Raw genomic sequence first — 25683 nt, forward strand, 5'->3', positions numbered from 1 at the left:
TTATACTCCATGTAGTAGCTGATTGCTAGGCTGTGGAAAAAGGGGGGTGTTCAGGCAACTGGAAATCCCCCCTGTATTTACCTATGAGACAATAAAACCCCAAAAATATGTAATACTATTTTGGATTGTTGCAAACATAAGTCATCTTTTTGTAGCCTGTGGGCATTACGTACACTAAAGGTCCCTATCCATTACAGCGATTTGGGCCAATTTCACCCGTTCCCAATGGATCAGGCTGAGAAATTTGGCTCAAATCAGATGCCTTTGATGTCCCATCAGGTCCGGTTCTGACCTCCGACTCAGACCCCGTCTCTCTGCAGCGGGGAACAGGGGTCGCATGCGATACATCACATGTGAAAGGAACACATGCCATGTATCTCATGCGATTCTACCGCCCAGGACGATGGATTGGATGGCCATACCCTGCTGCGATACATCGCAGTAGGGTATTGCCACCTTATGTGTGTTAAGGAGGGATAGTGGTCACTTTAAAGCACACATATAGGCTTGCATGTAGTATACTAGCATTTACCCAGTGACTACTGCAAGCTCCAAATACCATTATTTGATGACTAGAATAGAATGCAATAATGTCATTATTACTGCTGGTAATTAGCATATTCTGTAATGAAGAGCCAGTAAATATGATGAATTGTGTATAAGGAAAAAGCTTCATCTTCATGTATTTGTAATTTTAACAATGTACAATACACAGAGCCACATTATACCAGTATTAACCCCTTCCCGACATTTGACGTATATATACGTCATGGCCGGGAAGTACTTCCCGACACATGACGTATATATACGTCATGACTTCAAACTGTCACTGCGTCTAGAGACGCAGTGACAGAGGGACGATGTCTGCTGTCCCTGACAGCAGACATGTCCCTGCATGCCCAGGGGGGGCTGCGATGCCGCCCCCCCGTCGGCGATCGCTGTGATTGGCTGTTCAGTGTGAACAGCCATTCACAGCGTTTTCTGTGTCACCGGCGAATAACGTTCGCCGGTGACACGGGATCGGAGGTGATTGGTGCTGTAAAGTACAGCACCAATCACCGCGGAGTGTAAGGGTGACACTGGTGTCACCCCACCTCACCCCGCCCGCCCCCAAAGGCCGTGATTGGTTCGTCGGACCGACGGACCAATCACAGCCATGGAGGGGGGTTTAAACTAACGGTGACTGCACTGCAGACGCCATTCCGGTCTGGAATTGCGTGCAGTGCGGTCACCGTGCCCAGCTGCCGCCATTTACTGACCAGAACCTTGCTAAATACTTACCTGATCACTGCCTGGATCTTGCTTCTTCTTGTGACATCCTGTGCTGTGTTGTGCTGTGTTGTGCTGCTGCGAGTTATTAGATAGAGAGATAGAGAGAGAGAGATAGAGAGAGATAGAGAGGCCTAGTGACAGAGAGTGCTATATTTTGTGCTGCTGCAGTGTAATAGAGTTATAGATAGAGAGATAGAGAGAGATAGAGAGAGAGAGATAGAGAGAGATAGAGAGATAGTGACAGATTGTGCTATATATTTTTTATATAACTGACTGCTGCCCCCCCTTTTGTGCTGATCAGTATAAATTAATTGATCAGCAACTTTTTGGGGGCGCAGGTTTTTTTTTATATATATATATACCTGTCAGTGCTGCTGCTGCAGTGTCATAGAGTGATAGATAGTGAGAGATAGAGAGATAGAGAGATAGAGAGAGATAGTGACAGAGAGTGATAGAGACTGCTATATTTTGTGTCTGCTGCCCCCCTTTTGTGCACCCCCAGCAACTTTTTGGGGGTGCAGGGGTTATTTTTCATATATATAACTGTCAGTGCTGCTGCTGCAGTGTCATAGAGTGATAGATAGTGAGAGATAGAGAGATAGAGAGAGATAGTGACAGAGAGTGATAGAGAGTGCTAAATTTTGTGTCTGCTGCCCCCGCCTTTTGTGCTGATCACTATATCTGAGGTGATCAGCAACTTTTTGGGGGTGCAGAGGTTTTTTTTTTATATATATATACCTGCCAGTTGCACTGTCAGTTGCACCAAAGGTTGTGCACCTGCTGCCCCTCACTGGTAATCAGTGTCGCATCACTGATCACCTTTTTTTTTTTTTTTTGAGGGTGCTGTGGGGTCTTTTTTTAATTTTTTTTTTACACACACTGTGATTTTGTGGGTGTCCTGTGGCCACTGTGCGCTGATCAGTGACGTACATCACTGATCATCTTTTTCGGCACAGGGTTGATCTATTTTTTTTTTTTTTGATCAAATTCCTGTTGCCTTTGAGCGCTGTTTAGTGACGGACGTTACTGACCAACATCTGTGCTCAATTTTTGGCGCAGGACCTTTTTTTTTTTTTTTTTTAACCCCTTCAATTTTTTTTTTTTAACCCCTTCAATTTTTTTTTTTTAACCCCTTCAAATTTTTTTTTTTGTATAAAGTATTTTTTTTTTCTGCACTACATACACACTACATACCCCCCGGGTTGAAATAAAGTTTGTACCCCCCCCTACACTATACACGTGTTGAAACATTTCACTACCAGTAACACAAAAATAAAAATGGCATCCCAAATGTCATCCCAAATGTCATCTCAGTCATCCAGAAGAATGTATTCAGCGGAGGAGGCATATGCCATGCTTGCCTCTGACTCTGACACAGCCAGTGATGCAAGCGGGGAATTTGAAGGATTCATCTTAAGCTCCTCTTCCTCCTCTGGTGATGAGGGACCCCCTCAAAGACGCCCCCGTAGAGCAGCTGAGACCCACCCCCAATAATTGATCTCGTATGGACCCCACCACTAGACAATTTTGAGCCCCAGGTTCCTGAGTTTTTGGCCATGCCAGGAATCCAATTTGATTCCACAGGTCTCAGAGAAATTGACTTTTTTAAATTATTTTTCTCTAATGATTTTATAAATTTAATGGTGGACCAAACTAATTTATATGCCCAGCAGTTTATTGCTCAAAACCCCACGTCATCATTTGCTAGGTGGACCCCTGTAGATGCAGTAGAGATGATGACGTTTTGGGGTCTGGTGTTTCATATGGGCATAGTAAAAAAGCCAGAAATTAGGCAATATTGGAGTACAGATGTTCTGTACAGCACCCCATTTTACCGTATGGCCATGCCCCGGGCTCGATTATCGCTCGATTGAGACGATCCTTAAATTTTTGCATTACAACGATAATGCACAGTGCCCACCCAGAGATGATCCCACCTTTGACCGGCTATTCAAAGTCAGGCCGGTCATTGATCATTTCAGTGCCAAATTTGCAGAGATGTACATCCCAGATAAATTCATTTGCATAGACGAGTCCCTTATACATTTTAAAGGAAGGGTTAAATTCCGCCAGTACCTTCCCAGTAAGAGGGCAAGGTATGGCATAAAAATTTATAAGCTGTGTGAAAGCACCTCAGGGTACACTCACAGGTTTAGGGTATATGAAGGGAAGGATTCAAGAATTGAACCGCCAGAATGCCCCCCCTCCCTCGTAGGTGTTAGTGGAAAAATTGTCTGGGATTTAGTGCACCCCTTCCTGGATAAAGGTTATCACCTCTATGTGGATAACTTTTACACTAGCATCCCCCTGTTTAAGGCCCTTGGTTCAAGAGGTACAGCAGCTTGCGGTACTGTGCGCAAGAACCAAAGAGGCCTCCCAAAAACGCACATTGCCCAAGTAATGAGAAGGGGTGAAAGCAGGGGAATATGCACCGAAAATATGTTGTTGGTCAAATATAAGGACAAGAGGGATGTCCTTATACTGACAACAATTCACGGAAACAGTACCACCTCCGTCCCTGTACGAGGTACCAGTACCCACACCTCAAAACCTAATTGTATCCTGGATTACAATAGGTACATGGGCGGAGTGGATCTTTCAGATCAGGTACTGAAGCCGTACAGTGCCCTGCGGAAAACAAAAATCTGGTACAAGAATCTGGCCGTGTATATCATCCAGATGGCACTGTATAACGCTTACGTGCTATTCCGTTCTACCGGCCAGAGGGGGACATTTATGCACTTTCAAGAGGAAGTCATAAAGGGCCTAGTATTTGGGAACCAGCAGGCAGAGGGCCCCAGTAATTCTAGTACTGTCCCCCGTATTGTACCAGGGCAGCATTTTCCGAACGAAATCCCCTCCACTGCAAGAAAGGGCAGGACACAAAAAAGGTGCAAAGTTTGCTATAAAAAGGGAATAAGAAAGGAAACTATTTTCCACTGTGAAACTTGCCCCGACAAACCCGGCCTATGTATAAAGGAGTGTTTTAAAATATACCACACATCTATGGATTATTAGGTTCATCATTTCACCGTGCTTCGGGGGTCTTGCTAATGCCACATAGCACCCACCAACATTCCACCAGAATCTGAGCTGCAAAATCCAAAAATCACTCCTTCCCTTCTGAGTCCTGCCATGCACCCAACTGGTATTTTTTGGTCACATATGAGGCATTGCCATACTCGGGAGAAATTGGGGCACAGATTTTGGGGTGCTTTTTCTCCTTCATACCTTCTGAAAATAAAAATTTTTGAGCCAGAACTGCATTTTTGTGTAAAAAAATGTAATTTTTCATTTTCACTGCCCAGTTGTATCAAAATTGGTGAAACCCCTGGGGGTTTGAAATGTACACTATACCCCTAGATGAATTCCCTGAGGGGTGTAGTTTGCAAAATGGGGTCACTTGTGGGGTGGTTCCACTGTATTGGTGCTTTGGGGGTCTTGCTAATGCGACATAGCACCCACCAACATTCCACCAGAATTTGTGCTGCAAAATCCAAATATCACTCCTTCCCTTCTGAGTCCTGCCACTTTTTGGTCACACATGAGGCATTGCCGTACTCGGGAGAAATTGTGGCACAGATTTTGGGGTGCTTTTTCTCCTTCATACCTTCTGAAAATGAAAAATTTTGAGCCAGAACTGCATTTTTGTGTAAAAAAATGTAATTTTTCATTTTCACTGCCCAGTTGTATCAAAATTGGTGAAACCCCTGGGGGTTTGAAATGTACACTATACCCCTAGATGAATTCCCTGAGGGGTGTAGTTTGCAAAATGGGGTCACTTGTGGGGGGGTTTCACTGTATTGGTGCTTTGGGGGTCTTGCTAATGCGACATAGCACCCACCAACATTCCACCACCAAAAATCACTCCTTCCCTTCTGAGTCCTGCCATGCACCCAACTGGTATTTTTTGGTCACATATGAGGCATTGTCATACTCGGGAGAAATTGGGGCACAGACTTTGGGGTGCTTTTTCTCCTTCATACCTTATGAAAATGAAAAATTTTGAGCCAGAACTGCATTTTTGTGTAAAAGAATGTAATTTTTCATTTTCACTGCCCAGTTGTATCAAAATTGGTGAAACCCCTGGGGGTTTGAAATGTACACTATACCCCTAGATGAATTCCCTGAGGGGTGTAGTTTGCAAAATGGGGTCACTTGTGGGGGGGTTCCACTGTATTGGTGCTTGGGGGGTCTTGCTAATGCAACATAGCACCCACCAACATTCCACCAGAATCTGAGCTGCAAAATCCAAAAATCACTCCTTCCTTTCTGAGTCCTGCCATGCACCCAAATGGTATTTTTTGGTCACATGTGAGGCATTGCCGTACTCGGGAGAAATTGGGGCACAGATTTTGGGGTGCTTTGTCTCCTTCATTCCTTGTGAAAATGAAAAATTTTGAGCCAGAACTGCATTTTTGTGTAAAAAATGTAATTTTGCATTTGCACAGCCCAGTTGTATCAAAATTGGTGAAACCCCTGGGGGTTTGAAATGTACACTATACCCCTAGATGAATTCCCTGAGGGGTGTAGTTTGCAAAATGGGGTCACTTGTGGGGGGGTTCCACTGTATTGGTGCTTGGGGGGTCTTGCTAATGCGACATAGCACCCACCAAAATTCCACCAGAATCTGAGCTGCAAAATCCAAAAATCACTCCTTCCCTTCTGAGTCCTGCCATGCACCCAAATGGTATTTTTTGGTCACATGTGAGGCATTGCCGTACTCGGGAGAAATTGGGGCACAGATTCTGGGGTGCTTTTTCTCCTTCATACCTTCTGAAAATGAAAAATTTTGAGCCAGAACTGCATTTTTGTGTAAAAAAATGTAATTTTTCATTTTCACTGCCCAGTTGTATCAAAATTGGTGAAACCCCTTGGGGTTTGAAATGTACACTATACCCCTAGATGAATTCCCTGAGGGGTGTAGTTTGCAAAATGGGGTCACTTGTGGGGGGTTCCACTGTATTGGTGCTTTGGGGGTCTTGCTAATGCGACATAGCACCCACCAACATTCCACCACCAAAAATCACTCCTTCCCTTCTGAGTCCTGCCATGCACCCAACTGGTATTTTTTGGTCACATATGAGGCATTGCCATACTCGGGAGAAATTGGAGCACAGATTTTGGGGTGCTTTTTCTCCTTCATACCTTATGAAAATGAAAAATTTTGAGCCAGAACTGCATTTTTGTGTAAAAAAATGTAATTTTTCATTTTCACTGCCCAGTTGTATCAAAATTGGTGAAACCCCTGGCGGTTTGAAATGTACACTATACCCCTAGATGAATTCCCTGAGGGGTGTAGTTTGCAAAATGGGGTCACTTGTGGGGGGGTTCCACTGTATTGGTGCTTGGGGGGTCTTGCTAATGCAACATAGCACCCACCAACATTCCACCAGAATCTGAGCTGCAAAATCCAAAAATCACTCCTTCCTTTCTGAGTCCTGCCATGCACCCAAATGGTATTTTTTGGTCACATGTGAGGCATTGCCGTACTCGGGAGAAATTGGGGCACAGATTTTGGGGTGCTTTGTCTCCTTCATTCCTTGTGAAAATGAAACATTTTGAGCCAGAACTGCATTTTTGTGTAAAAAATGTAATTTTGCATTTGCACAGCCCAGTTGTATCAAAATTGGTGAAACCCCTGGGGGTTTGAAATGTACACTATACCCCTAGATGAATTCCCTGAGGGGTGTAGTTTGCAAAATGGGGTCACTTGTGGGGGGGTTTAACTGTATTGGTGCTTGGAGGGTCTTGCTAATGCGACATAGCACCCACCAAAATTCCACCAGAATCTGAGCTGCAAAATCCAAAAATCACTCCTTCCCTTCTGAGTCCTGCCATGCACCCAAATGGTATTTTTTGGTCACATGTGAGGCATTGCCGTACTCGGGAGAAATTGGGGCACAGATTCTGGGGTGCTTTTTCTCCTTCATACCTTCTGAAAATGAAAAATTTTGAGCCAGAACTGCATTTTTGTGTAAAAAAATGTAATTTTTCATTTTCACTGCCCAGTTGTATCAAAATTGGTGAAACCCCTGGGGGTTTGAAATGTACACTATACCCCTAGATGAATTCCCTGAGGGGTGTAGTTTGCAAAATGGGGTCACTTGTGGGGGGGTTCCACTGTATTGGTGCTTGGGGGGTCTTGCTAATGCAACATAGCACCCACCAACATTCCACCAGAATCTGAGCTGCAAAATCCAAAAATCACTCCTTCCTTTCTGAGTCCTGCCATGCACCCAAATGGTATTTTTTGGTCACATGTGAGGCATTGCCGTACTCGGGAGAAATTGGGGCACAGATTTTGGGGTGCTTTGTCTCCTTCATTCCTTGTGAAAATGAAAAATTTTGAGCCAGAACTGCATTTTTGTGTAAAAAATGTAATTTTGCATTTGCACAGCCCAGTTGTATCAAAATTGGTGAAACCCCTGGGGGTTTGAAATGTACACTATACCCCTAGATGAATTCCCTGAGGGGTGTAGTTTGCAAAATGGGGTCACTTGTGGGGGGGTTTAACTGTATTGGTGCTTGGGGGGTCTTGCTAATGCGACATAGCACCCACCAAAATTCCACCAGAATCTGAGCTGCAAAATCCAAAAATCACTCCTTCCCTTCTGAGTCCTGCCATGCACCCAAATGGTATTTTTTGGTCACATGTGAGGCATTGCCGTACTCGGGAGAAATTGGGGCACAGATTCTGGGGTGCTTTTTCTCCTTCATACCTTCTGAAAATGAAAAATTTTGAGCCAGAACTGCATTTTTGTGTAAAAAAATGTAATTTTTCATTTTCACTGCCCAGTTGTATCAAAATTGGTGAAACCCCTGGGGGTTTGAAATGTACACTATACCCCTAGATGAATTCCCTGAGGGGTGTAGTTTGCAAAATGGGGTCACTTGTGGGGGGGTTCCACTGTATTGGTGCTTTGGGGGTCTTGCTAATGCGACATAGCACCCACCAACATTCCACCACCAAAAATCACTCCTTCCCTTCTGAGTCCTGCCATGCACCCAACTGGTATTTTTTGGTCACATATGAGGCATTGCCATACTCGGGAGAAATTGGGGCACAGATTTTGGGGTGCTTTTTCTCCTTCATACCTTATGAAAATGAAAAATTTTGAGCCAGAACTGCATTTTTGTGTAAAAAAACGTAATTTTTCATTTTCACTGCCCAGTTGTATCAAAATTGGTGAAACCCCTGGGGGTTTGAAATGTACACTATACCCCTAGATGAATTCCCTGAGGGGTGTAGTTTGCAAAATGGGGTCACTTGTGGGGGGGTTCCACTGTATTGGTGCTTGGGGGGTCTTGCTAATGCAACATAGCACCCACCAACATTCCACCAGAATCTGAGCTGCAAAATCCAAAAATCACTCCTTCCTTTCTGAGTCCTGCCATGCACCCAAATGGTATTTTTTGGTCACATGTGAGGCATTGCCGTACTCGGGAGAAATTGGGGCATAGATTTTGGGGTGCTTTTTCTCCTTCATACCTTCTGAAAATGAAAAATTTTGAGCCAGAACTGCATTTTTGTGTAAAAAATTTAATTTTTCATTTTCACTGCCCAGTTGTACCACAATTGGTGAAACCCCTGGAGGTTTGAAATGTACACTATACCCCTAGATGAATTCCCTGAGGGGTGTAGTTTGCAAAATGGGGTCACTTGTGGGGGGGTTCCTAAATTTTAGCATCTTATGGTGCCTAGAAACCTACATGGTGCCTACAAAATAATCTCATAAAAAGGAGGCTCCAAAATCAAGTAGGTGCTCCTTCTATTATGAAGCCTGTGGTTTGGTCAACGTGCACACTAGGGCCACATATAGGATATTTATGAAAACAAAAGAATTGGGGGAATCAATTTTTAGTCACATTTCTCTAGTAAAATGTACTGTGTTCCTTAGAAAAATGTATTAAAATTGCAAATCTGCAAAAAAAATGAAATTTTGAAATTTCACCTACACTTTGTTTTAATTCCTGTGAAACACCTAAAGGGTTAACAAACTTCCAAAATGCTGTTTTGAATACTGTGAGGGGTGCAGTTTTTGAAATGGTATCATTTATGGGGGTGTCTCACATACAAGTCCCTCAAAGTCACATCAGAACTGAACTGGTCCCTAAAAAAATCAGTGTTTGAAATTTTCTTGAAAATTTGAGAATTTGCTATTCATATTGTAAGCCTCCTAGTGTCCAAAAAAATTAAAAGGAAGTTGAAATAATGATGGAAACATAAAGTAGACATATGGTCTATGTTAGTTATTAACTATTTTGAGTGGTATGATTATTTGTCTCACAAGCAGAAAATTTAACATTTTGCAAATTGCTAAATTTTCCATTTTTTTACGACATTTTGGTATTTTTCACAAAAAAACACAGACTGTATCGACCCAAATTTACCACTAATTTGAAGTACAATGTGTCACGAAAAAACAATCTCAAAATCACTGGGATAAGTAAAAGCAAAAAAAAGTTATCCCCACTTAAGTGATACATGTCAGATTTGAAAAAAAGGGCTCTGTCAGGAACGCAAAAACTGGCTCTGTCAGGAAGGGGTTAAGTGTAGGGTTCAATGTTCCCTCTAATTTTACGAAGGCTATGTGCGGCAAAAGATATTGGCTGTGCAACTTTGGAAGGAAATTAAAATTTGTGTGCGTCACTTACATATATAACTGGAAAAAGATGTTCAGCATTTGTGTTAACTTTACTTTAAAATGATATAGAACATTCAAAATATAAAACATTCAAAACACAATACACAATGTAGTTAATGGGTTAAACACATAAATTGAGTCCACAACTGCAAAAAGGGACCACTGCTGCTTTGTGCGCTCAATTGTAATGTCTGTGCGCACGCTCGGCAAGTTGTGTGCGCGCGCACATGCGCACAGCTTAGAGGGAACACTGGTAGGGTGATATTATTGTATAAGCAGTATGCAAATTAGTCTTATCATCTGGTGAGAGGTACACAATCTTACCATCGGAGCAGCATCCAATGCTCATTTATCAGATAACTAACGACGAGTCATCTGATGATCACTGAGTAGTCCACATGCACATTCTGCAAACACTCAATAATCACAGTCCCTTCATCATGGCTTCTGTATATTTATCATCTAAAGCAATTACATAAGGCAATGCGAAAGATACACCGAGCAGAAGTAAATGAGATGATAAATATCTTCCCTGTTCCTTGAATTTGCAGTATAACTGAATAGATAATTAACAGGATGAAACAGTAAAGCATCAAAATCTGACATTTATTTATATTTCATATAAAATGTATATTTATTTTCCTTAAAAAAATGAGTGTGTTCACTTAAACAATTTTTCCCAATAATAATTTGACAAAATAATATGCAGGACAATGTTAACTTAATGACACCTTAGTAAAGTAGGTTCAATCATGTGGGACTTGTATAATGAGCTGTTGTTTTGATGGGACAAGGGTTTTTGAACTAGGAGATGAGAGTTGCAAGTATTTTGTTACAGCCCACTCAAGAGACCCCAGTCACAGACCCTGCTACTTACCTCTCAGAAACTGTCACATTTGTCACATGTTCTGGTTATCAGTACTGCTGGTACCAGCCTGGTGTTCAGTATATCTGTTTCCAGAACCACTAGTTCAAGTCTAGTATTCTATACTGCCTTCTCCACCAGTCTAAGGGCCTTATTCTAGTTCACTCTTTCTGACAAAATCCTTCTTAGATGGACAAAACCATGTGCACTGCAGGTGGGGCAGATGTAACACGTGCAGAGAGAATTAGATTTGGGTGAGTTATTTTGTTTCTGTGCAGGGTAAATACTGGCTGCTTTATTTTTACACTGCAATATAGATCTCACTTTGAAGTAAAACTCCACCCAACTCTAATTCTCTCTAAGGCCCTTATTCTGGTTGGTGCGGCCGGAGCCGCATATGCGGCTCCGACCGTGCAGGCGAATCTCCGCCTTCCATACGGATCGCCACGGCCGTCCGTACGCAGACATGTGGCGGTCCGCATGAAAATGGCGGGGGATACGCCTCCACCATCTTGGAGCAGCCCCCTGCATTCGATGGTCGCCGACCATCGAAGGCAGGGCCGCACGCTCCACCAGCTCCCGCACCCATAGACCTCACGGACACTTGTCCGTGTGAAAACATGTATGGGGGCGGGCAGCTGACATCCGGCGATGTCAGATGCCCGCCCCCAACACATGCGTCACAGCCTCATTACCATGCGTACGCCCCGCGTTTGCATGGGAACGCCCATGAAACGCGGGGCGTATGCATAGGGAAATGAGGCTAAGTAGCCCCTCACGCCCCTATCCACCCCCTTTGCGGCGGTAAAAAAAAATGTGCGGCGATTTCGCCTGCACATGCGCAGAGTGCCCTCTGCACATGCGCAGAGCGAAAACATCGGCGGAACGGCCGCAAGCGGACGTTACCGCTTAGATCAGAATAAGGGCCTAAGTAACATCTGCCCCACCTGCAATGTATATGGTTTTGTCCATCTAAGAAGGATTTAGTCAGAAAGAGTGATCTAGAATAAGGCCCTAAGTCTGGTATTCAATTCCACCTTCATCAGCCCAGTATTAAGTTCTCCAGTTTCCAGTTCCACCAGTCTTATTTTAATGTTCAATACCACCAGTACTATTCGGGTTCATACCCGGTACCAATCTGGCTTGTGTCAATGCTTCAATTTCCTAGTATCACTGGCTCCAGTCCAGCTTCTAAATTATGAATAGAATATATAGTATAAAGACAGGGCCAATGACAATGGTGCTGCAGATTCAGGCCTACACATAAAAATAGGCCCATTAAAATGACATCATGGTGATCACCAGCTGGCCACATGGTTGGCCTTAAATCCTAAGTATTACAATTGCATGTCTATTTTCCACACAATTGCTTTATGCAATTTTTGTATTTTTATATATTAGGGAGACACTGGGGCTTATAGGGTATGGATTCTACATGCCTACATGGCGATGGCTCTTCCACTCTTCATAATAGGCCCTTGAACATTTTCAGCTCCAGGCCCACGAGGCCCTTAATCTAACCCTGTTTAAAGATATCAGGGTCACAGACTCTGCTAGTGCCAACTCATGGAAACATTCAAGTCTTACATTCTACCGGACTCAATCCTTCTCCAGAGTTACTTCTCGCCAGTCCTAACCTGCTTCTCCATTAACACCTATGGACACCTGTTCCTTCAGTTCTTCCCAGAATACCCACAATATCGCTTGAGTTCCCTTCCAGTTGCAGGAACTATATCAAATCGCCTAGTTCTTGTATATAGTTTCACCGCTTACTGCTACCCTAGACTCCAGTCCGGGAACACATATTTGCCTAGAACTATGACACTTTTCCACGTAAAATTACTATTCATAAATACACATTACAAAAAATCAACATCAAATACTTTGCATGTTGGCAGTAACAACCTCCTTTACTATACTTATGGCCACTTACTATCTTAATGGACACTTTTTTTAGGGTTCATGAATGATTTGCTTACACTTTCATGAACATACAGATGTAGCATCTTTCATCTTTGAAGGGGCTGGTGGTGGATTCGCCACATGCTAGCCCTAGCCAGCCGCGTGCATCCCCTTACAATGGGGTTCCCCCCGGGTCCCCGCTGCGTTTTCCCACCTCCCTGAAACGGAGACAGGCAGAGTTCCCATACCCCACCGATGGGAAACTGGGACGCGCGTCCCAGTCAAATGTAGTGCAGCTTGCCAGTAGGGGTGGTCGGGCAAGCCCCGGCGCTGGATGAGCGGCGCTACATCTGTACAGTAGGTCACATATTGCAAAGTTAACACATGAACAGTACCAGTACCAGTACAGTACCTGCAAAATTACCTACAGTTGATGTTTGTAATGAAATAGTGCAGTTTTTCCCAAACTTTTATGAATCACGGCACCCTAGAGTATCGGTATTGCCTCACGGCATCTCTAGGCCAAAAGTTTATTTTTCAGAAATTCAGAAAAGATATATATTAAATTAAGAAAAATTGTGTTTACCGTCATCCTTAGTTTCAGATATGTGGTGGGGGACATGATTTGCCTTTGTTTGTCCACATATTTTAAGATTAGAAGCCACAAATGAAAGTGTTCTTACAGGTACCTATGAAAAGGCCATAAAAAAATTAATTTGTCCTGGAACCCCAACTAAGGACCCCCAAAGGCAAGCCAAGTGTCCCAAGGCGCCCCTGGTGACACGGCACACAGTTTGGGAACCACTTGAATAGTGTAAGAATTTCTGATTTTTTTTCATCAATATCCCATGATGTGCATGAATTATAAACATGTGACTTTGATCCTGATTCTGCATAAGCAAACTCCTTCTTTAATGGACAAAACCAAGTGCACTGCAGGTGGGGCTGATGTAACATGTGCAGAGAGAGATATATTTGGTTGAGTTATTGTGTTTCTGTGCACGGTATTAACTGCTTAATTTTTACACTGCAATATAGATATCAGTTTGAAGTACAAACCCCTCCAAAATCTAACTCTCTCTGCACATGTTACATTTGCCCCACCTGTAGTGCACATGGTTTTGCCCATTAAAGAAGGAGTTTGCTTTTGCAAGTTAACCAGAATCAGGCAGTTTATCCCATACAACTCAAAACTACTAACATTTACCCAGTCAAAATTGAAGACTGAAAATAACTACAGGTACAACTTGTTTACAAAAGCAGCAGTTGATCCATTGAATAGTTTTCCAGCAGTTGTAATGGTGACCCATACAGCAAAATCTTTCAAGAATGCATGCGGTAAACATTTTGTTATTGTAAAGAGAAAGTTGGAAATAACCCGGACCCTAGAGTGCTTGGAATAAAGCGTGCCTTTGTTAAGATTGGGTATTGTATGTGTCCAAGCTGTAAGACTCAAATAAAAATATCTTATTTTTTATGAAGATTACTTTCTCATTTTTTTGGTAGGACCTTGGCAAATACAACAGCTAGTAAAGCAAAGAACTAAAATCAATCATTGTCATATTGTATATACTGTATGTGTGGAGAGTCCTGTAGCTGGCACCGAACAATACTGTGCATTGATTGCAAAGCCAATTATATGTCAAAGGAATTACTTTCTTTCACGGGATTTAGGGAAAATGAAAACTGTACAGAGCATTGAAATAAAAACACAGTAGTAAAGTCTTGGACAGGGAGGGTCTATTAGGAAATTCTCTTACATCTGGGCAAACAAATCTGTCTTGACAACAACCAAAGAATAAGGAGGCAGTTTTACGGCTTTCTTTCTTTTTTTTTTTTAACAAGAAAAATAACATTTGAAAAGATAATAACTATATAGCTATAATAATAATAATAATAATAATAATAATAATAATAATAATAAAAACAAAGTGCAGTTTATGTAATACATTACTTCAGAGAAATTCAGGCTAAATGATTTCACTAAAGTCATGTACATACTAGACGACCAGCGCTGCGGGCTATATCGTTGACGATATCAACCACGGGTGAACGAGTTGAGCATACATACTGAACGATATCGGTAAACAATATTTTTCAGTGATGTCACTAGGACCCGCTGAGTAACATTGTGACTGTATAGGCAAAAAAGACCATCATGTTCAGCCAATGGGTGGAGGGGGGCAATTAATGTTGCGTGTACACTTTAGACTTTTTTTTTTTTAAATAAATCTTTTTAAAAGCAATTTAGTGAGTATGGGGCTTTAGCAGACTTTCTCTATTGGTACAGCGGTCGGACATATGCATCAGATCTATTCTGCACTTTGTACTGCACATAGTGGCCACCGGCCAGGCTGTAGCTAGTGGGGGTTTTCCGGAAAATGGAAACCCTCCATATAACAACTGATATCTAATTGAATTTGACACATCAAAATTGAAGACTGAAAAACTATTAAAGGTACAACTTGTTTACAAAGGCAGCAATTGATCTATATAATGGTTTTATTTTAACATTATTAATAATAATAATAATAATAATAATAATAATAATAATAATAATAGCAACAATAATAATGCTTGTTTATATAGCAATTTTTTCTAGAGGGACTCAAAAAATGTTTAATAATTTTCATAAATAACTTTTCCTTCTGTTTTGCTTACATTGTTATTTGTTTAAATCTATTGATAACATATCAAGTGTGTACACACACATAGATTTTACTTTCAATTCGATTTGCTTTCAATTTCCCCATTCGATCTATTTCTATTTCATTTTGCTTCTATAAGCAAAATCGAATTGAGAAATTTGTCAAAATCAAAAAGTGTGTACACCCCTTTAGTTGAAATATTGTCGCCAATAGTGTAGAAAAATAATAAAGCAGACTGTACAGCTACAATGATTACATGGTTGTTTATTGCATGACCCTTTTTATCTTATTTCCATTCATTATTATTTCAAACTGTTATACTGACATTTATTTTAGTATATTTTTAACGTCAAATTTCTCTTTTTATACTTAATCCACTTTATCCTAATTTTTTACATGATCCCTATAATCCAATCCATAATTTGTTCTCTTTTCTTTATACATATTTTGTGTAATATTCCTCTGAGAGCTTTAATATTTCTCTTTTGGCTGATTCTTTTGCTTAAGTGCTAGTTTTTATTATATTACATTGTTTTGTTGCAGGAAAAAGGTTCTACTTTCCTACAATTGGGTGCCTCCACTGAACAACAACTTCAAGTCATCTTTGAGGTGTTGGAGGAATATGATTGGACAGCATTTGCGGTTATTACCACTTTATTCCCTGGTTATGAAGACTTTGTGGATTACATTGAGTTGCTAACTGATAGCAGTTTTATTGGTTGGGAAAATCGAGGGGTCCTTACGCTCAACTTGACTGACGATCCCAGTGAGTCCAAGCTAAAGAGGCAATTGAAAGAGATAACAGTGCAGGTGCGACTACTCTACTGTTCTAAGGATGAAGCAGATGGTGTCTTCAAGGCTGCTAGAGAAGCTGGTTTAACTGGACCAGGTTACATCTGGTTTATGGTGGGAACCAATTTAGGTGGCACAGATTACATGCCTGAGCACTTGCCTGTTGGCCTTTTCACAGTTTTGTCTGCTGGATGGAAAGATGATCTCCACCGTAGAGTTCAAAATGGAGTAGCTATCATTGCAAAAGGAGCTGAGGCATTGTACAAGGACTATGGATTCATACCAGAATTTAACAATGATTGTAGAGCACCAAACCTTACCTATGGAAATGAAAACCTGCACAGGTAATGTAGTGTCATTTAAACCAGATCAAGTTTTTAACATTGTTTGTCCTATAATTATGATTTTTAAAGTTACTTTAATATTTTAAGGTTTAAAAATCATAACAATCAATTTGAGTTTCAACGTTGCTGTGAGAGAGGTGCAAAATATCCGGTAAAAATGCCTGGGGCCGTAGTCGAGGAATATGAATCACTTCAGTCAGGGCCGGTGCTAGGCACCGGAGCACCCCAGGCAGGGAGGGGGGGGGCGCCCCGGTGCTCAATCACTTACCCGTGCGATGCTGGCCGCCGCCGCGACACTCCCCGGGGAGGGGGGGGGCCTTGCCGGGTCCAGCGATGCGGCGAGCGGCGCCGTGATGTTCCGGGGGGGGGGGGGGGCAGCCGCCGCAACGCTCCCCAGGGAGGGGAGGGGGGCTTGCTGGGTCCGGTCCGGTGCCGTGACTTTCCAGGGGGGGGAGCTTGCCGGGTGATGCTCCCCGGGGATGGGACTGCTTGCTGGGTGATGGGGGTGACCAGCTCCAAACTGCCGCCACCCGGCGCCCTAGGCAAATGCCTAAGGCTGCCTAGCAGCCCTGACTTCAGTTATTGCCTGAAAATGATCTGAAGTCGAATAATCAAAGTCTATTTAAGTATTGCGTCCTGAAAAAGTGAGCGAGGCTGGCATTCTTAGTGGGTATATTGCACATCTCTCACAGCAAGGTTGGCACTCAAAGGGTTAAACAACTTTCTATGGTTTTCATTTTCACATTTGATTCCTTTGTTTACTTACAATTTTAAGACATTTATGTTTTTAAAACCAATCATATATAATCATAGTTCTTGTAATTGTTGCAAAGTCATAATGATAAAGACCTTTTTTGCAATCAGCCTATGTTTGCCAAGCATCAGTAAGTTTACTGACAGACAGGGAAATGTAGTGACATCTACATCAATCAATCAATAAGAATCTAATAAAGATTAAAATTGTGACATCTTTACAGCATGCCTTCACTGCATACAGCTAAAGGTACGGAGACACAGTGTAGTTGTAAATGTCTGTTTTGTATCCATGGCACTCACGGCCTTTTAGATCAGTGTTACTGTAACTTTTCCTCAATAAAGCATTATACAATGCTACTCACATTACATACACACACTGCTATTCCTAATTTCACACCTTCTTTACTTCAATAGAACATATTTATCACAGCAGGATCGTAACTCCGAGAGGCAATGGAGAAGCCAGCCTCTGGGCTCCAAGCCCTGAAGGGGCACCTGCATGTACAGCAGCACCTGTGTGGTTCACAATGGGATCCAAATGTGGCTGCTGCTCTTCTATTGGAGTTCTGTGATGTGTCTGCGTAGTTAATTGGACCTATAACAGGAGTCCAGCTAACATCTGTGATAGGCGACAGGAGGCTCCCACCTGGTACCACTTGACCTGTGCTGCAGCAAGTGACAGTGCACTTGGATGTTCGTGACTCTAACCAATCGGACACTCTCACATAGCGTAGCTGGAGCCCTGCCAATCCACTGTGGGCTCCGGTACATACATACAATATTTGGTTTATTTCCTTTCATTTATTTTTTTCAGGAGGAAAGGGGGCACTAAATAACAACTTGCCTCTGGGCGATTAGGATGAATTTATGCCTTTGTATCCCAGTGCAACAAGAAAGTTCAAAGGAACATATCACATTATCAGTTTGACCACACAAAACCATGTTGCAAACATTTTTCGCAGTATTTGAAATGTTCTTGTGTCACAGCATTGTTGTCAGTGCTGCAACAGAACACAAATTGAACACGTACTGTACAAGTAAAAATTACATTGTATGAAACAGTATTGGTTCTCTTACACCCAATTTATATTTTTTTACTACGTGCATGGGTACAGGTACTACTGGTTTGGAAACTCAGTTCTATATGTTAAGGAGCCCATACACGGTCCGTTGTGGACCGGCTCCGTTCTGTACTATGCGATGCGCGCTCCCGCGCATCACATAGTATGGTACAAAAAGTATGTGCTGCACATACTTTCTGTACTAGCTATACATCGGATCGGATCGCAGTGCATGCACACTGCATGCACTAGGGATGCGATCCGATCCGATGTGTGCTGTTTAAGCACACAACGGATCCGATTAACGGACCGTGTATGGGGGGCTTTACTTTCCTTTTAGCACAAATTGTAGTAAGTTAAAGTAATAATTATCAATAGTCGCCTATTGTGACCAGCGAATTCTCCCCTACAAATATTTATTTTTGCAAATATTTATATACAGTAGTGCACATATATTCTGTAGTGCTTAACAGAGAATAATGTGGTTATTCACATCAGTCCCAGCACCAGTGCAATCTACAGGGTGAGGTAAAAAAATAAATCCCAGATTGTAAAGGGTAACCAAAAAGGCATTGTAAAAACTATTTAAAATGTAAGTATTATAGGCGAAATTGCAGGGTGGTCCGGGAGTGGACTGGGCCAACACCATTTACCTGTTGGAGCCGACAGCTGCTGGTGTGTGTGTGTGTGTGTGGGAGGGGGGGGGGCGGCACCTCAGGAGTTCAGAGTTTCTATCAGCATACAGAGACACTGCGTCCCTCCAAAGATGGTCGCCGCCTTTTTGGAGACAGACCCTAGAGGTGCTCCATTTACCTCTAACGTCTTATAGGGAAGTACAGGGTGCTCAGAGCTAACCAAAATGTCTAGTTACGGCACTGCTGCTACTGGGCACATTATGTGCATAAGAGGACTACTACAGCAATATACACCCTTTTTTCCAGCATTTGACTATTGTCACGTATGCGTCCATCAAAGCCCACCTTCCCGGCTGGCTGTCCTTGCTGTACGCTGCACTGCCTGCCAATTCTGGACGTTGCTTGCCACTTCGGCTTCTGCCGCTTTCAGTAAGGCAATGTCCCATTTATTTATTTGAAAATTATGAAGTTTGGAACTGGGACAACCCACTACCAATTTTCTAATTTCGCCTATGGTTAGTATATAATAAAAAGTGCATGGAATACAGTTTATTTTTGGTTGGTTTAGAAAATGATATCGTCCAGATGGAGGCCTTCATTCATGATACACATTTGTAGTCGATTTTTGAAGTTTTGCATCATTCGATGGTTCATTTCCAGTGTTTTCACTGCAATTTATTGAGAATACTCACTTTTATTTGTCTGGCTAAAAGCAGAAAAACAATCCTCATCCGCTTCCTGAAAGTCCTCTACACAGCCAATGGGACCATCTAATAGCTAAAGTCTACTGTAACAGGTTTGCCGTTCAGATAGGACACAGAAGGCATTTTTTGGTATTTGTGCACATATTTAATGACATACATGCCACAACTCCACTTTACAGCAACATAAGGTTCATACAAACAAACAGCAATAAAGGGTATTTGTCCAAGCAGCGCTCCTTTCGCGCAGAGCCTCAGTGCCTCCAGGCACTGGCAGTCCAAATCCCTGGTGCCACAACACTTACGTCTACTTACTGGCCCCTATCGGGCATCAGCGCAATGCGCAGCACACTGCACAAGGTTTAAATCTCTTCTCCTGCAATTAGACCAGTTTCCATCTGTGGCTGTGCAGGTCTGAAAACCTGGACCGGAGCTGTATGCTAAAAGTCCACCCAATCCTGGTGCAGAACCCAATGCTGCATTTCTGGTCTTAAAGACCGCAAACACTGGTCTATGGCATAGTTGCCTACCCTCCTGCATTCTGCAGGAGACTCCCTGAAATAGCAGCAATCTCCTTCTCTGTTTTCAGAGTAGTAACCCACAGCAGACCTGGGCCCACATAAGGTACTCGGATCAGAATCAGGACGGACTCCACCAACTGCTAGTTTCAATATTTGGAACGCACTACTAAAGAATTTTGAGTGCCCTAGCTACAGTACCTTGGGCAGGGGAATACCTCTGAATATTAAATAAATATAAATGCAACAATGCACAGTGATGGAATACAATAAGAACTAAACAGACTGGGAGTGCAACAATGCACAAGGATGGAATATGCATACTCTGAGATGCAACAATGCATGATGGTGAAATATACTAATCAACATCCAAGGTGCCAAAAACTGTCAGTAGTAGCAAACAGAATGACAACACTTAGCTTAGACCAGGAGGCTGTAGCCAATGGGTGCAGGACAATATCCCCAGAGACACTTGGAGTGCAGCATCCCAGGAACACCAGGAGACTGGCAGCCAACTCCAACCCACGTAAACCATGAGGCCGTACACAGCAGCAGAAAGTATAACCGGCACCTGCCATTAGGCTTGCCGGGCAATTATTCAAATAGCCGGCTAATCATGGGGCCGAGATTCCAGTGACTTCAACTGCCTCCTTCATCCGGAAACCTGAGCATCAGAGCACACCCAAAATCTGAGTAACATCGCCTGGCAACGGCCCTGACATTTATCCCTGGACACCGCTGCGCATCAAAGGGACCAGCCTTGAATGCATACCCCCAGCCACTGCCAATGGCCGCCACACCCAGACCCTGCTGGGGTCTCTGTCTGGCATCACTGGCCTCATGACAGGCAGGGGGAGGCAGAGTATGACAGGGAAAAACTGGGTGAGGCCCCAGTGGCCACAGAGGCCCCAGTGCACTGCACTTGCTGCACCAATAGTAGTTCCACCATTGTAGCCACTGTAGGTACAGTATCTATGGGGGCTGATAAATATTTTAAATGCACCAAGCTTAGCCACTACAGCAGAGGTTCCCAACCTGCTCCTTGTGACATTCTAATCATCCAGGTTTTAAGGATATCCATGCTTAAGTACAGGTAAACTAATTAGTACTTCAGTCATATTGATTTAGCCATCTGTGCTCTAGCATGGATGTCCACAAAACCTGGACTGTAAGAGTGCTTTGAGGAATGTATTTGGGAACCACTGCCCAAAATCCAATGTCATATTTAGATGGTGTTTGCCATAATAAACTACATATAGGAGAGGGGTCCAGAGCATCCCTCTCCATTATCAGCTGCTGTCATTTGTGTAGGCAGTAAGAATTCCAAGTCCAAAACAGGAAGAAAAATGATAGTGATGCTATTTGTTTTTACTGGGGCTCATATAAGAACCTGCATTCCTTCAAGACATTTTTGATACAGACCCCTAAAATTTTTTGTTATTTCCACAAATTTGCCTCTTTCAAGAGAAATTGAGAAAAGGTTAGTTAGTTTGGTTTGGAGTGAACAGCTAAACGAACAGCCTAATGGCAAAGCACTGGTAAAAGTCAATACATCATTAATTCTATTTTCCTAAATATCACACAAATGCTTGCCAAGGACATAGAACAAACTTAAAGTACAGGCCTGCAGAGAAATAATGGACAGCTGTTGGTTTTGGAATGAAAAGCGTATTTTGATTTCCAAAGCCTTTTGCGATACAGTAGCCCAGAGAGTTATGTTGGTCTCTAGAGAGCAGAGCATTTTAATAAAATTCTATGTACTGTGAATCAAACATAAAAGTCTAACATGAAATGTCAAAACCGCCGTTGATAGTTTGAGGGCAGCTCTGGTAGCTGAAACAGTTACCAAGGCAAAGTACTTTAAATAGTACAAAGTGCAGATGACCAAGATACAGAAATAAAAGGAGACACAGGTGATAGTATTTTATCTGATGTGTAATTGTAAGGTATGTTTAATTACATAAATCTTAAGCCCCATACATATTAGGTGACCCCATTGCCAATATTGGCAGCGGTGGGTGCCAGCATTTGCAAGTGCGTACACACTTGCCGATGTTGTCACCAGGGCCATCTTAATGGCATTTTGGGCCCTAGGCAAAGCAATCCCCCTACTAAAGTTAAAAAAAACCATAACTCCTTAAGGAGTCTCTCTACCTGCTCCAGAGGCACCAGTAAACCCCTGCTCAAAGACTCCTAGATTTGTAGGGCCATAGAGCAGCTGCCCAGTACGCCCATGCGTTAAGATGGCCCTGGCAGTCACTGAAGTGATCAACGACGGGGAGGAGGAGCGATGGCTGTGCATGGCAGTCGTTAGCGAGGACCTACCTCGCCCAAACATGCTGGATGAGGGATGGGGTTATTATGCATGGGAGTGCACTTCGTTAACGATACTGAGTAAACACACTAGCATTGGCAAATTGGCCATAGACTTTAGCTAGAAGTGTCCCAGTAGGCCTAAGCATATGTGAGGCCACCTGTCAGCCAGTGACTTTTTTGTTTGTTTAAGATGTGGTCATGAGCAGAGTAATGGCCCCATCCCTCTCCAGTCTTCCACACAAACAGCCTTTGCTGGTTCATAGAGAGTACCCAATGATGCAAATAATTATCTTAGCAGACGTCCATCTATATCCATTGCAACATCTGTTAAAGGGACAGAAGTGGTCGCTATTTTTTGATGTAGCAATTTATGGGTTGTTTTTTGGACTCCACTTGGGAGTGATATTTGTGAAATTTAGGAAATTATGGCAATAAGTTGCTTGTCTGCTTGATGGATGTTTCGGAGTCTGTGTTCAGTCTAGGTGGGGTATTATTTAAAATTGTGGTTTGTCACAGGAGCTTATAGGACTGGGGCCACTAGAATTTCCAAGCATGTTAAAAAAGATGGCTTCCACACAGCTAGTAATGATGTATTAATCCCACCTGTTTTGGGGTTAGTTTTGCCTACATTTGATTTTGTGCCACCTAAGGGGGTTATTCTGGTTCCCTCGTAAAGGCAAATTCCTTCTCAAATGGACAAAACCATGTGCACTGCAGGTGGGGCAGATGTAACTTGTGCAGAAAGAACTAGATTTGGGTGGGGTTTTTCTTCAACGTGAGCTCTATATTGCAGTGTAAAAATGAAGTGTCACACTCAACTAGAGTCTTTATTCTAGGGCATGCTGGGACTTGTAATTCCACAATAGTAAAAAACATAAGTGGAATAGGCCTCACCTTTATCTATCACTTCAAATAATTGAGCTATCAACATTTGACAATCAGAATCTATTATTATATAAATATGAGGGCTAAGTTGTCCTCAGCTGTTAGACAAAAGACATAGACAATCTGCAAGGGGCAGCCTAAAATGGTGTCATTGATGAATATTCTATAGACATAAACAGGTACTATAAATAGCATAGGGTTACATAATAATTACAGAGATGCATGGATTAATTACCGGTTTGTGCATTAATAGCAGCACGCTTCAATTATGATGATTACTGCAAATCATCTACTACTGAAGACTTGGTTCATATTCCGATACCTAATAATTACCTCTGTTACATTGAAAGTGACCATATCACTAGGAATTTATATATAATATAATATGTTTAACCTGGCTATGTAGTTTTAGCTACATATTTATATATAGTATGCTGACAGGGTGTTCAGTTATTTACCACTTTATCTACTTCCTTTAAAACATCAGGGATATTTACTAAAATGGATAATAGTTTATAATCTGCACTGCACTAAACCTGTATAGTACATGTTAAGATCCATACGCACTAATATTATATTCAATATCACTCATTTTGAGTTATACCCCTCCCCATCATTGTCTTTGCTGCATGCCAATGTTGATTATATTGTGGACTAGGCACGCGGGGGGCTGGGAGACGCTACTGAATTACTGTCTAGGTTTACAGTTAATAGCTCGATATCATATGTGACATCAGCCGCCTGCCCGAGCAAGCAATGCCCCACCTACAGCCTTGCTGACTGCTCGCCAGATCCCCCTAGCTGGCAAGTGCTGGCAGAGGGTGGCAATGTGCATTCCGGCGGATGGGCAGCAGGGACCGAAGGCTTCCCTGTCCTCTACTTCAGGGAGACAGGCAGGGAGTGGGAGCAGGCTGGAGCAAAGCGGGCAGGAGTGGGGAGACGGGCAGAGGGCCGTTACATCTTCCGGGACAATGGGGCGAGCAAGCCACATTCTCTAATGAGAGCGGCTCCATCTGTACATCTCCATGCGAACACCCAGCGTTTTTAATGGGACACCCATAAAACGCTGGGCGTTCCCCTGCTCCAGCCCCCTTTCCTCCCCAGCCGTCCCCTCTGGAGCGAATGCTCTATGAGTGTGTAACTCGCCGTTCGGGCCTGGGCTTTGCGCATGCACATTCACAAACCACAAACATAGGGGAAGGGCAGGGGCGGATCCAGGATAAAATGACAGAGGGGGCACCATGATAATAGAGGGTTTAGGTGGGGGAGGGGCGGTGTTAGTAATGCCAGTGTACATGCTAAGAGAGCGGCAGAGAGAGGAGGGAATGGGATTAAAAATAGGCCCTGGCATTTAAAGTATGCAGACTCACCATGGCGACAAAAGTGAAGGATGCAGTTGTGCGCGCGCCGAAGGTGCGCTCCGGAAAAGGGGGTGTGGCCACTCAACAAGGGGCATGTCCTTGAGTGTAGTGTACAAAACCATACACAACTTCTACACATTATGCAACAAAATACTAGACCCAATTATACTTGCCCCTTACACATGATGCCAAATGGAATGAGCCAAAATTCACATAATGCTACATGGATTTTGTCAAAATTCACATAATGCCACATGGATTGAGCCAAAATTCACATAATGCCAAATGGATTGATCCAAAATTCACATAATGCCACATGGATTGTGTCAAAATTCACATAATGCCACATGGATTGAGCCAAATTCACATAATGCCACACGGATTGAGCCAAATTCATATAATGCCACATGGATTGAGCCAAAATTCACATAATGCCACACGGATTGAGCCAAAATTCACATAATGCCACACGGATTGGGCTAAAATTCACATAATGCCACACGGATTGAGCCAGAATTCACATAATGCCACATGGATTGTGCCAGAATTCACATAATGCCACATGGATTGTGCCAAAATTCACAATACGCTTCATAAACAGGGACATTGTCTACCAAAGGTGCGCATTAAACATTTACACCGTAATGTCCATTACACGTTAAGTTACACGCCATTATGTCCATTGTGTATTATGCCAAACACCATAATGCCTATTAAAAATTATGCTACATAAGTGCTGCTTATCTACATGCTCATTGCCAAGGGTTCCATGCTCATTGCCAGAGGTTCCATGCTCATTGCCATGTGGGATTACATGCTCATTGCCAAGGGGGAATACATGCTCGCTGTAAATGGGGGACAGCCGCTGCCAGGCAGAAGTGATAGCCACTGACAGTGGCAGAGCCTGGTTGTATTCAGAGCACTGCAGGTCCCGGCTATTTGATATAATACCCCTTTCACACCAGAAAATGCATTCCCT

At 42.8% G+C, this 25683-nt stretch overlaps 1 protein-coding gene across 3 annotated transcripts in view; it reads left to right on the forward strand.

Annotated features, from left to right (window-relative positions):
* Positions 1 to 25683, forward strand: part of GRIN2D (glutamate ionotropic receptor NMDA type subunit 2D) — a 762310-nt gene that overhangs the window by 334128 nt on the left and 402499 nt on the right. For all 3 annotated transcript variants that reach the window (XM_083162615.1, XM_083162612.1, XM_083162614.1), the window contains one exon: positions 15879 to 16471. In XM_083162615.1, coding sequence (XP_083018741.1) covers positions 15879 to 16471 — 593 coding nt within the window. The remainder of the gene's footprint in view (positions 1 to 15878; positions 16472 to 25683) is intronic.

Source organism: Crinia signifera, chromosome 19, assembly GCF_055691185.1.
Source record: "Crinia signifera chromosome 19, ASM5569118v1, whole genome shotgun sequence".
Taxonomy (NCBI): Eukaryota; Metazoa; Chordata; class Amphibia; order Anura; family Myobatrachidae; genus Crinia; species Crinia signifera.